Source organism: Heptranchias perlo, unplaced genomic scaffold (assembly GCF_035084215.1).
Source record: "Heptranchias perlo isolate sHepPer1 unplaced genomic scaffold, sHepPer1.hap1 HAP1_SCAFFOLD_623, whole genome shotgun sequence".
Taxonomy (NCBI): domain Eukaryota; kingdom Metazoa; phylum Chordata; class Chondrichthyes; order Hexanchiformes; family Hexanchidae; genus Heptranchias; species Heptranchias perlo.
The window spans coordinates 31,251-44,657 of NW_027139648.1; the positions used below are offsets into that span (position 1 = coordinate 31,251).

The 13,407-nt window shown below is 57.5% G+C and overlaps 1 protein-coding gene across 1 annotated transcript in view; it reads right to left on the reverse strand.

Annotated features, from left to right (window-relative positions):
• LOC137317654 (glutamate receptor ionotropic, NMDA 2D-like) overlaps positions 1-13,407 on the reverse strand; it is a 113,324-nt gene that overhangs the window by 24,892 nt on the left and 75,025 nt on the right. The window contains exons 4-6 of the mRNA XM_067980824.1: positions 12,965-13,176; positions 8,690-8,858; positions 7,324-7,477 (exon numbers count right to left, since the gene is read on the reverse strand). Coding sequence (XP_067836925.1) covers positions 7,324-7,477; positions 8,690-8,858; positions 12,965-13,176 — 535 coding nt within the window. The remainder of the gene's footprint in view (positions 1-7,323; positions 7,478-8,689; positions 8,859-12,964; positions 13,177-13,407) is intronic.

Below are 13,407 nucleotides of genomic sequence, written 5' to 3' on the forward strand. Positions count from 1 at the left end.
TCAATCTGGCGAACCTTTGTTGCACCGCCTCTAAGGCAAGTATATCCTTCCTGAGATAAGGAGACCAAAACTGTACCCAGTACTCCAGGTGAGGTCTCACCAAAGCCCTGGACAATTGTAGCAAGACTTCCTTACTCTTGTACTCCAACCCCCTACAATAAAGGCCAATATTCCATTTGCCTTCCTAATTGCTTGCCGTAGCTGCGTCTTAAAGGAGGAGAGAGAGGTGGAGAGGTTTAGGGAGGGAATTCCAGAGCTTAGGGGCTAGGCAGCTGAAGGCATGGCCGCCAATGGTGGAGCGAAGGGAGTGGGAGGGGAGAAGGGTTTAGTCCAGATCAGGAGTTTGGGGGTAGGCTCGATGGACCACCTGCTCTCTTCCAGTCCCATGATTCCGAGTGTGGGAACATTCGACGTCCTCATCGTCACTGATGTTCCTCTCTCCTCTCCCCCTCTCCCACTGTCTCACTCCCTCCCTCTCTCCCTCTCCCACTGTCTCACTCCCTCTCTCTCTCCCTCTCTCACTGTCTCACTCCCCTCTCTCTCTCCCTCTCTCACTGTCTCACTCCCTCTCTCCCTCCCTCTCACTGTCTCACTCCCTCTCCCACTGTCTCACTCCCTCTCTCTCTCCCTCTCTCACTGTCTCACTCCCTCTCTCCCTCCCTCTCACTATCTCACTCCCTCTCCCACTGTCTCACTCCTTCTCTCCCTCCCTCTCCCACTGTCTCACTCCCTCTCTCTCTCCCTCTCTCACTGTCTCACTCCCTCTCTCCCTCCCTCTCCCACTGTCTCACTCCCTCTCTCTCTCCCTCTCTCACTGTCTCACTCCCTCTCTCTTCCTCTCCCACTGTCTCACTCCCTCTCTCTCTCTCCCTCTCTCATGTCTCACTCCCTCTCTCACTCTCTCTCACTCACTGCCTCACTCCCTCTCACTGTCTTACTCCCTCTCTCTCACTCTCTCGCTCACTGTCTCCATTCTCTCTCTCTCTCTCCCTGTCCTCACTCTCTCTCTCTCCCTCTCACTGTCTCACTCCCTCTCTCTCTCTCTCTCCCTGTCCTCACTCTCTCTCTCTCCCTTTCACTGTCTCTCTCCCTCTCACTGTCTCACTCCCTCTCTCTCTCTCTCCCTGTCCCCATCCCCTCTCTCTCTCTCTCTCTCCCTGTCCTCACTCTCCCTTTCTCTCTCTCTGTACCCCCCCCACTCTCTATCTCTCCCCCTGTTCCACCTCTCTCTCCCTGTCCCCATTCTCTCTCTCTCTCTCACTGTCCTCACTCTCTCTTTCTCTCAATCTGTCCCCCCCCCCGCTCTCTATCTCTCCCCCTGTTCCACCTCTCTCTCTCTCTCTCCATGTCCCCACTCTCTCTCTCCCTTTCCCCTTTCCCTCTCTCTCTCGATCTCTCTCTCTCCCTGTCCCCATTCTCTCTCTCCCTCTCTCTCTCTCTCTCCCTCACCCCCCCATCTCTCTCTCTCTCTCCCCCCCCTTGGCCCCACTCTCTCACCCTGGCCCCAATCTCTCTCTCCCCATTCCCTCTCTCTCTCCCCATTCCCTCCCTCTCTCCCATTCCCTCTCTCCCCATTCCCTCACTCTCCCCATTCCCCCTCTCTTCCCATTTCCCCTCGCTCCCCATTCCTCACTCCCCCATTCCCCCTCTCCCCATTCCCTCTCTCCCCCCATTCCCTCACTCCCCCATTCCCCCTCTCCCCATTCCCTCACTCTCCCCCATTCCCCCTCTCTCCCCATTCCCCCTCTCTCCCCATTCCCCCTTTCCCTCATTCCCCATTCTCTCCCATTCCCTCACTCTCCCCACTCCCCCTCTCTCCCCATTCCCCCTCTCTCCCCCATTCCCCCTCTCCCCATTCCCTCACTCTCCCCCATTCCCCCTCTCTCCCCTTTCCCTCATTCCCCATTCTCTCCCATTCCCTCACTCTCCCCACTCCCCCTCTCTCCCCATTCCCCCTCTCTCCCCCATTCTCCCTCTCCCCCCATTCCTCTCTCTCCCCCATTCCCCCTCTCTCCCCCATTCCCCTCTCTCCCCCATTCCCCCTCTCCCCATTCCCTCTCTCCCCCCATTCCCCCTCTCTCCCCCATTTCCCCTCTCTCCCTCATTCCCTCTCATTCCCCCATTTCCCCTCTCTCCCTCATTCCCTCTCACTTCCCCCATTCCCCCCTCTCCCCCATTCCCTCTCACTCCCTCCATTCCCCCTCTCCCTCATTCCCCCTCTCTCCCCCATTCCCTCTCTCTCCCCTATTCCCTCTCACTCTCCCCTTTCCCTCTTACTCCCTCCATTCCCCCCTCTCTCTCATTCCCTGTCACTCCCCCATTCCCCCTCTTTCTCTCCCCATTCCCTCTCTCTCCCCCCATTCCCCCTCTCCCACCCCCCATTCCCCCTCTCGCTCCATTCCCTCTCTCCCTTATTCCCCCTCTCCCCCTCCATTCCCTCTCTCTCCCCCATTCCCTCTCTCTTCCCCATTCCCTCTCTCCCCCATTCCCCCTCTCTGTCCTCCATTCCCTCTTTCCCACATTCCACCTCTCTCTCCCTCATTCCCCCTCTCTCCCCCATTCCCTCTCCCCCCATTCCCCCTCTCTCTCCCCATTCCCTCTCTCCCCCCATTCCCCCTCTCTCCCCCATTCCCTCTCTCCCCCCCATTCCCCCTTTCCCTCATTCCCCATTCTCTCCCATTCCCTCACTCTCCCCACTCCCCCTCTCTCCCCATTCCCCCTCTCTCCCCCATTCCTCCTCTCCCCATTCCCTCACTCTCCCCCATTCCCCCTCTCTCCCCTTTCCCTCATTCCCCATTCTCTCCCATTCCCTCACTCTCCCCACTCCCCCTCTCTCCCCATTCCCCCTCTCTCCCCCATTCTCCCTCTACCCCCATTCCTCTCTCTCCCCCATTCCCCCTCTCTCCCCCATTCCCCCTCTCTCCCCCATTCCCCCTCTCCCCATTCCCTCTCTCCCCCCATTCCCCCTCTCTCCCCCATTTCCCCTCTCTCCCTCATTCCCTCTCATTCCCCCATTTCCCCTCTCTCCCTCATTCCCTCTCACTTCCCCCATTCCCCCCTCTCCCCCATTCCCTCTCACTCCCTCCATTCCCCCTCTCCCTCATTCCCTCTCACTTCCCCCATTGCCCCCTCCCCCATTCCCTCTCACTCCCTCCATTCCCCCTCTCTCCCCCATTCCCTCTCTCTCCCCTATTCCCTCTCACTCTCCCCTTTCCCTCTTACTCCCTCCATTCCCCCCTCTCTCTCATTCCCTCTCACTCCCCCATTCCCCCTCTTTCTCTCCCCATTCCCTCTCTCTCCCCCCATTCCCCCTCTCGCTCCATTCCCTCTCTCCCTTATTCCCCCTCTCCCCCTCCATTCCCTCTCTCTCCCCATTCCCTCTCTCTTCCCATTCCCTCTCTCCCCCATTCCCCCTCTCTGTCCTCCATTCCCTCTTTCCCACATTCCACCTCTCTCTCCCTCATTCCCCCTCTCTCCCCCATTCCCACTCCCCCCATTCCCCCTCTCTCTCCCCATTCCCTCTCTCCCCCCATTCCCCCTCTCTCTCCCCATTCCCTCTCTCTCCCCCATTCCCTCTCTCCCCCCATTCTCCCTCTCTCCCCATTCCCTCTCCCCATTCCCCCTCTCCCCCATTCTCCCTCTCCCCCATTCCCCCCTCCCCATTCCTTCTCTCTCCCCCATTCCCTCTCTCCCCCATTCTCCCTCTCCCCTATTCCCCCCTCCCCCATTCTCCCTCTCCCCCATTCTCCCTCCCCCCCATTCCCTCTCTCTCCCCATTCCCCCTCTCTTCCCCATTCCCTCTCTACCCCCATTCCCTCTCTCCCCATTCCCCCTCTCTCCCCCATTCCCTCTCTCTCCCCCATTCCCTCTCCCCCATTCCCTCTCTCCCCATTCTGCCTCTCTCCCCCATTCCCTCTCCCCCCATTCCCTCTCCCCCCATTCCCTCTCTCTCCCCCATTCCCTCTCCCCCATTCGCTCTCCCCCCATTCCCTCTCTCTCCCCCCATTCCCTCTCCCCCATTCCCTCTCTCCCCCATTCTCTCTCTCTCCCCCATTACCCCTCTCCCCCATTCCCTCTCTCTCCCGCATTCCCCCTCTCCCCATTCCCTCTCCCTCCCCCATTCCCTCTCTCCCCCATTCCCTCTCTCTCCTGCATTCCCCCTCTCCCCATTCCCTCTCTCTCACCATTCCCTCTCTCCCCATTCCCTCCCTCCCCATTCCCTCTCTCTCCCCCATTCCCTCTCTCTCCCCATTCCCTCTCTCTCCTGCATTCCACCTCTCCCCATTCCCTCTCTCCCCCATTCTTCCTCTCCCCCCATTCCCTCTCTCTCCCATTCCCCCTCTCTACCCCATTCTCCCTCTCTCCCCATTCCCTCTCTCTCCCCCATTCTTCCTCTCCCCCATTCCCTCTCTCTCCCATTCCCCCTCTCTCCCCCATTCCCTCTCTCTCCCCCATTCCCTCTCACTCTCCCCTTTCCCTCTTACTCCCTCCATTCCCCCTCTCTCCCTCATTCCCTCTCTCTCCCCATTCCCTCTCCCCCATTCCCTCTCTCCCCATTCTGCCTCTCTCCCCCATTCCCTCTCCCCCCATTCCCCCTCTCCCCCCATTCCCCCTCTGTCCCCCCATTCCCTCTCTCCCCCATTCTCCCTCTCCCCCCATTCCCTCTCTCTCCCCCATACCCTCTCTCTCCCCATTCCCCCTCTCTCCCCCATTCCCTCTCCCCCATTCCCTCTCCCTCATTCCCTCTCTCCCCCATTTCTTCTCTCTCCCCATTCCCTCTCTCCCCATTCCCTCTCTCCCCCATTCCCTCTCTCTCCCCCATTCCCTCTCTCCCCCATTCCCTCTCTCTCCCCATTCCCTCTCTCCCCCATTCTCCCTCTCCCTCCATTCCCTCTCTCTCCCCCAATTCCCTCTCTCTCCCCATTCCCTCTCTCCCCCATTCCCTCTCTCTCCCCCATTCCCCCTCTCCCCATTCCCTCTCCCCCCATTCCCTCTCTCTCCCCCATTCCCTCTCTCCCCATTCCCCCTCTCCCCCATTCCCTCGCTCTCCCATTCCCTCTCTCCCCCATTCCCTCTCTTTCCCCCATTCTCCCTCTCCCCCCATTCCCCCTCTCTCCCCCCATTCCCTCTCTCCCCCATTCTCCCTCTCCCCCCATTCCCTCTCTCTCCCCCATACCCTCTCTCTCCCCATTCCTCCTCTCCCCCCATTCCCTCCCCCCCATTCCCTCTCTCCCCCATTCCCTCTCTCCCCCATTCTCTCTTTCCCCCATTACCCCTCTCTCCCCATTCCCTCCCCCCCCCATTCCCTCTCTCCCCCATTCCCTCTCTCCCCCATTCCCTCTCTCCCCCCATTCCCCCACTCCCCCCATTCCCTCTCTCCCCCATTCCCTCTCTCTCCCCCATTCCCTCTCTCTCCCCCATTCCCTCTCCCCCCATTCCCTCTCTCCCCCATTCCCTCTCTCCCCCATTCCCTCTCTCCCCCCATTCCGCTCTCCCCCATTCCCTCTCTCTCCCCATTCCCTCCCCCCCATTCCCCCTCTCTCCCCATTCCCTCTCTCCCCCATTCCCTCTTTCCTCCATTACCCCTCTCTCCCCATTCCCTCCCCCCCATTCCCTCTCTCCCCCATTCCCTCTCTCCCCCATTCTCTCTTTCCCCCATTACCCCTCTCTCCCCATTCCCTCCCCCCCCCCATTCCCTCTCTCCCCCCATTCCCTCTCTCCCCCCATTCCCCCTCTCCCCCCCATTCCCTCTCTCTCCCATTCCCTCTCTCCCCCATTCCCTCTCTCTCCTGCATTCCCCCTCTCCCCATTCCCTCTCTCTCCCCATTCCCTCTCTCCCCCCATTCCCTCTCTCCCCCATTCCCTCTCTCTCCTGCATTCCCCCTCCCCCCCATTCCCTCTCTCCCCCATTCCCTCTCTCCCCCATTCCCTCTCTCCCCCATTCCCTCTCTCTCCTGCATTCCCCCTCTCCCCATTCCCTCTCTCTCCCCATTCCCTCTCTCCCCCATTCCCTCTCTCCCCCATTCCCTCTCTCTCCTGCATTCCCCCTCCCCCCCATTCCCTCTCTCCCCCATTCCCTCTCTCCCCCATTCCCTCTCTCCCCCATTCCCTCTCACCCCCATTCCCCCTCTCCCCAATACCTCTCTCTCCCCATTCCCTCTCCCCCATTCCCTCTCCCCCCATTCCCTCTCTCTCCCCCATTCCCTCTCTCCCCCATTCCCTCTCTCCCCATTCCCTCTCTCCCCCATTCCCTCTCTCCCCCATTCCCTCTCTCCCCCATTCCCTCTCTCCCCCCATTCCCCCTCTCTCCCCCATTCCCTCTCTCCCCATTCCCTCTCTCCCCCATTCCCTCTCTCCCCCATTCCCTCTTTCCCCCATTACCCCTCTCTCCCCATTCCCTCTCTCCCCCATTCCCTCTCTCTCCCCCATTCCCTCTCTCCCCCATTCCCTCTCTCTCCCCATTCCCTCCCCCTCCATTCCCTCCCCCCCATTCCCTCTCTCCCCCATTCCCCCTCTCTCCCCCATTCCCTCTCTCCCCATTCCCTCTCTCCCCCATTCCCCCTCTCCCCCCATTCCCCCTCTCCCCAATACCTCTCTCTCCCCATTCCCTCTCTCCCCCATTCTCTCTCCCCCATTCCCTCTCTCTCCCCCATTCCCCCTCTCCCCATTCCCTCTCTCTCCCATTCCCTCTCTCTCCCCATTCCCTCTCCCCCCCATTCCCCCTCTCTTTCACCCATTCCCTCTCTCTCACCATTCCCACCTCTCTCTCCCCATTCCCTCTCTCCCCCATTCCCTCTCTCCCCATTCCCTCTCTCCCCATTCCCTCTCTCCCCCATTCCCTCTCTCTCCCCATTCCCCCTCTCTCCCCCATTCCCACCTCTCTCCCCCATTCCCTCTCTCCCCCATTCCCTCTCTCTCCCCCATTCCCCCTCTCCCCCATTCCCTCTCTCCCCCATTCCCCCTCTCCCCCCCATTCCCTCTCCCCCATTCCCTCTCTCCCCCATTCCCTCTCTCCCCATTCCCTCTCCCCCCCATTCCCTCTCTCCCCCATTCCCTCTCCCCCCATTCCCCCTCTCTCTCCCCCCATTCCCTCTCCCCCCCATTCCCTCTCTCCCCCATTCTCCCTCTCTCCCCATTCCCCCTCTCTCCCCATTCCCTCTCTCTCCCCCATTCCCTCTCCCCCCCATTCCCTCTCCCCCCCATTCCCACCTCTCCCCCCATTCCCCCTCTCCCCCATTCCCCCTCTCCCCCCCATTCCCACCTCTCCCCTCAATTCCCCATTACTATCCCAGCCCGGGACGGCCCGGATTGACGATCACTCACCGAGGAATGCGGAGGCCGACACCGTCCCATTGCTCCGGGCCACCATCACGCTGATCCCGGTCTCCACAAAGGGAACAGAGAAATCCACGATTTCGGAGCGTTCTTCGTTGATGGTGAGCGAGCCAATGGCGATGTCTGCTCGCTTGTAAACCACCTACGGGGGGGGGGTGGGGGGAGAGAGAGAGAGAGAGAGAGAGAGAGGAGAGGGGGGGCAATCAGACTGACCTACTGCCCCCCTCACCCACCTCCTCTCCCTACCCAGTCCCCCATCAGCAAGAGAGGGAGGAGGCCCTTCATAAGAAACAGGAGCGGGAGTAGGCCATTCGGCCCCTCGAGCCTGCTCCCCCATTCAATCAGATCATGGCTGATCTTCGACCTCAACTCCACTTTCCCGCCCGATCCCCAAATCCCTTGATTCCCCCAGAGTCCGAAAATCCATCGATCTCAGTCTTGAATATCCTCAACGACTGAGCGTCCACAGCCCTCTGGGGTAGAGAATTCCAAAGATTCACCACCCTCTGAGTGAAGAAATTCCTCCTCATCTCAGTCCTGAATGGCCGACCCCTTATCCTGAGACTGTGCCCCCTCGTTCTAGACTCTCCAGCCAGGGGGGAAACAGCCTCTCAGCATCTACCCTGTCAAGCCCCCCCTCAGAATCTGATCTGTTTAAAGAGATCTCCTCTCATTCTTCGAAACTCCAGAGAGTCGAGGCCCATTCTGCTCAACCTCTCCTCATGGGACAACCCTCTCATCCCAGGAATCAATTAGTGAACCTTTGTTGCACTGCCTCTAAGGCAAGTCTATCCTTCCTTAGATAAGGAGACCAAAACTGTACACAGTCCTCCAGGTGAGGTCTCACCAAAGCCCTGGACAGTTGCAGCAAGGCTTCCTTACTCTTGCACTCCAACCCCCTTGCAATAATCACAGAAAGGTTACAGCACAGAAGGAGGCCATTTGGCCCATCGAGTCCGTGCCGGCTCTGTGCAAGAGCAATCCAGTTAGTCCCACTCCCGCGCCCTGCAAATCTTTTTCTTTCGAGTCCTTATCCAGTTCCCTTTTGAAGGCCATGATTGAATCTGCCTCCACCATCCCCTCGGGCAGTGCATTCCAGATCCTAACCGCTCGCTGGGTAAAAAAGTTTCTCCTCATGTCACCTTTGGTTCTTTTGCCAATCACCTTAAATCTGTGTCCTCTGGTTCTTGACCCTTCCGCCAATGGGAGCAGCTTCTCTCCGTCTACTCTGTCTGGACCCTTCATGAATTTTGGATGCCTCCTGACCAAGTCTAGGCCCATTCTACTCAACCTCCCCTCCCAGGTCGCCCGGAGAGGAGGGGGGTGGGGGTGAGAGGCCGGGAATGGTGTTTACCTCTCCGATGAGACCGTTCCAGATGCCCTGGATCTTTTTCCCGTGCTTGCCGTTGGTCACGAGATAGAGGTCGTAGGAGAAGCCGATGATCTTCGAAAGCCTCTTCAGGATATCGATGCAGAATCCTTTGCAACACTTTTTAACGAAAGTCTTCCCGTCTGGGGCCTCGCTGCCTCGGCCAGACGGAGGGGGGGGGGGAGAGAGCACACAGGAGAAGGAGAATTACATCGAGTTTACATCGAGCCGACAGCACAGAAACAGGCCGTTCGGCCCGACAGGTCTATCCCGGTGTTTATGCTCCACACGAGCCTCCCTCCCTCCCTACACCATCTCACCCTCTCACCCTATCCTTCTATTCCTTTCTCCCTCATGTGTTTATCCAGCTTCCCCTTAAATCCATAGGAACAGGAGGAGGCCATTCAGCCCCTCGTGCCTGCTCCGCCATTCGATAAGATCATGGGCTGATCTGTGATCTAACTCCATATACCTGCCTTTGGCCCATATCCCTTAATACCTTTGGTTGCCAAAAAGCTATCCATCTCAGATTTAAATTCAGCAATCGAGCTAGTATCAATTGCCGTTTGCGGAAGAGAATTCCAAACTTCTACCACCCTTTGTGTGCAGAAATGTTTTCTAATCTCGCTCCTGAAAGGTCTGGCTCTAATTTTTAGACTGTGCCCCCTACTCCTAGAATCCCCAACCAGCGGAAATAGTTTCTCTCTATCCACCCTATCCGTTCCCCTTAATATCTTATAAACTTCCATCAGATCACCCCTTAACCTTCGAAACTCCAGAGAATACAACCCCAATTTGTGTAATCTCTGCTCGTAACTTAACCCCTTGAAGTCCGGGTATCATTCTAGTAAACCTACGCTGCACTCCCTCCAAGGCCAATATGTCCTTCCGAAGGTGCGGTGCCCAGAACTGCTCACAGTACCCCAGGTGCGGTCTAACCAGGGTTTTGTTTGGCTGCAGCATAACTTCTGCCCCCTTGTACTCCAGTCCTCTAGATATAAAGACCAGCATTCCATTAGCCTTATTGATTATTTTCTGCATCCATCTCCACTGTCTGCCTCAACTACTCCTTGTGGGAGCGAGTTCCACATTCTCACCACTCTCTGGGGAAAGAAGTTTCTCCTGAATTCCCGATTGGATTTATCACTGACTATCTTATATTTATAGCCCCCGAGTTCTGGTCTCCCCCCACAAGGGGAAACATGTTCTCTACGTCTACCCTATCGAACCCTTTCATAATCTTAAACACCTCGATCAGGTCACCCCTCAGTCTTCTCTTTTCTCGAGGATAGAGATAAGATAAAGTCACATTCTCCTTAACAACAGATTCTGAAAAGTTCGAGACAGTAATATGTCTGATCGTTAAATATATCTCGAATCGTTTGAGTACATTGATCTGAAGACAGAGCAGCAGTGTGAGGTAATCATCATGGTTCCTGTTCCAATTTACAATTCTCATCCTCCTGTTCAAATCCCTCCATGGCCCTCGCCCCCCCTCCCTATCTCTGTAACCTCCTCCAGCCCCTACAATTCTCATCCTCCTGATCAAATCCCTCCATGGCCCTCGCCCCCCTCCCTATCTCTGTAACCTCCTCCAGCCCCTACAATTCTCATCCTCCTCTTCAAATCCCTCCATGGCCCTCACCCCCCTCCCTATCTCTGTAACCTCCTCCAGCCCCTACAATTCTCATCTTCCTGTTCAAATCCCTCCATGACCCTCGCCCCCCCTCCCTATCTCTGTAACCTCCTCCAGCCCCTACAATTCTCATCCTCCTGTTCAAATCCCTCCATGACCCTCGTCCCCCCTCCCTATCTCTGTAACCTCCTCCAGCCCCTACGACCCTCCGAGATCTCTGCGCTCCTCCAATTCTGGCCTCTTGCGTATCCCCGATTCCCATCGCTCCACCATTGGCGGCCGTGCCTTCAGCTGCCTGGGCCCTGAGCTCTGGAATTCCCTCCCTAAACCTCTCCCCCTCTCTCCCTTTAATATGCTCTTTAAAACTTACATCTTTGACCAAGCTTAATATCTCCTTGCATAGCTGCGAGAACCTGAGGGGATGGGGAGAGACCAGAGGAGACGGGGAGAGATCCTGAGGAGATAGGGAGAGACCAGAGGAGACGGGGAGAGATCCTGAGGAGATGGGGAGAGACCAGAGGAGACGGGGAGAGACCCTGGGGAGATGGGGAGAGACCAGAGGAGATGAGGAGAGATCCTGAGGAGATGGGGAGAGACCAGAGGAGACGAGGAGAGATCCTGAGGAGATGGGGAGAGACCCTGAGGAAATGGGGAGAGACCCTGAGGAGATGGGGAGAGACTCTGAGGAGATGGGGAGAGACCAGAGGAGATGGGGAGAGATCCTGAGGAGATGGGGAGAGACCTCAGGAGATGGAGAGACCCTGAGGAGATGGGGAGAGACCAGACGCGATGGGGAGAGGCCCTGAGGAGATGGGGAGAGACCAGAGGAGATGGGGAGAGACCAGAGGAGATGGGGAGAGACCCTGAGGAGATGGGGAGAGACCAGAGGCGATGGGGAGAGCCCCGGGGAGATGGGGAGAGACCTCAGGAGATGGGGAGAGACCTCAAGAGATGGGGAGAGAGCCCCTGAAGAGATGGGGAGTGATCCTGAGGAGATGGGGAGAGACCAGAGGAGACGAGGAGCGATCCTGAGGAGATGGGGAGAGACCCTGAGGAGATGGGGAGAGATCCTGAGGAGTTGGGGAGAGACCCTGAGGAGATGGGCAGATACCCCGGGGAGATGGGGAGAGACCAGAGGAGATGGGAAGTGATCCTGAGGAGATGGGGAGAGATCCTGAGGAGATGGGGAGAGACCCTGAGGAGATGGGGAGAGACCCTGAGGAGATGGGGAGACGAGGCGATGGGGAGAGACGTCAGGAGATGGGGAGAGACCCTGGGGAGATTGGGAGAGGCCCTGGGGAGATGGAGAGAGACCCTGAGGAGATGGGGAGAGACCAGAGGAGATGGGGAGAGACCCTGAGGAGATGGGGAGAGACCCTGGGAAGATGGGGAGAGACCCTGAGGAGATGGGGAGAGAACCCCTGAGGAGATGGGGAGAGACCCCCTGCGGAGATGGGGAGAGAGCCCCTGAGGAGATGGGGAGAGAGCCCCTGAGGAGATGGGGAGAGACCCTGAGGAGATGGAGAGAGACCCCGGGGAGATGGGGAGAGACCAGAGGAGATGGGGAGAGACCCTAAGGAGATGGGGAGAGACCCTGAGGAGATGGGGAGAATCTCGGTCGTGTAGGTACCTTGGAAAGAGAGAAGAGACGCTCCCGAAACCTTTCCGTCTCTTTCTCCTCCATCAAGAAACACCCTGAAGCCCAACCTTCATGTCCAAAACCTGTCCTAACATCTCCTTATTGGCTTGGTGTTGAAATTTGGATCTGAGGACGTTTTTTGTGACATAAGATCATAAGAAATAGGAGCAGGAGTGGGCCATTCGGCCCCTCGAGCCTGCTCCGCCATTCAATCAGATCATGGCTGATCTTCGACCTCAACTCCACTTTCCCGCCCGATCCCCACGTCCCTCGATTCCCCCAGAGTCCAAAAATCCATCGATCTCAGCCTTGAATATCCTCAACGACTGAGCGTCCACAGCCCTCTGGGGGAGAGAATTCCAAAGATTCACAACCCTCTGAGTGAAGAAATTCCTCCTCATCTCAGTCCTGAATGGCCGACCCCTTATCCTGAGACTATGCCCCCTCGTTTAAAGGCGGGGTATCAATGGGGAGTTGATGGTGTTGAGGGATGATAAGGAGGACCTTCCTCGATCCCTGGGAGGAGAGGGTTGTCCTATGAGGAGAGGTTGAGTAGAATGGGCCTCTACTCTCTGGAGTTTAGAAGAATGAGAGGTGATCTCACCGAAACAGATAAGATTCTGAGGGGGCTTGACAGGGTAGAGGCTGAGAGGCTGTTTCCTCCTGGCTGGAGAGTCTAGAACTTGGGGGCATAGTCTCAGGATGAGGGGTCGGCCATTCAAGACTGAGATGAGGAGGAATTTCTTCACTCAGAGGGTGGTGAATCTTTGGAATTCTCTACCCCAGAGGGCTGTGGACGCCCAGTCATTGAGGATATTCAAGACTGAGATCGATGGATTTTTGGACTTGAGGGGAATCGAGGGATCGGGCGGGAAAGTGGAGTTGAGGTTTGAAGATCAGCCATGATCTGATTGAATGGCGGAGCAGGCTCGAGGGGGCCGAATGGCCCACTCCTGCTCCAATTCCTCGTCTTTCCTTGTGTTACCTCTCAGTCCGGTTCAGCTGTTTTCGACAGGGCACGGAGTCCCGGATACAGGATCCAGTGGCCTTATCAATGTTCTCGACGATGACGAAGGGACGTTCTTGGAGGGTCACCACAGTGAGGTGCTGGTCATCGTCGACAGGCTGGAGGAATTTCCCATAGCGAGACCAGACTGGGTACTTCAGGGTCAGGCTGCCCTGATCCCACTTCCCCACCTGCCCGAGACAAGGAGAGAGAGAGAGAAAGAGAGAGAGAGAGACACACACAACAGGCATCAAATTCACCAGCTACTGTCTCGCAGAGTGAAGCTCACTCTACACTGTCCCGTCAAACACTCCCAGGGTCAGGTACAGGGTTAGATACAGAGTAAAGCTCCCTCTACACTGTCCCATCAAACACTCCCAGGGCAGGTACAGGGTTAGATACAGAGTAAAGCTCCCTCTACA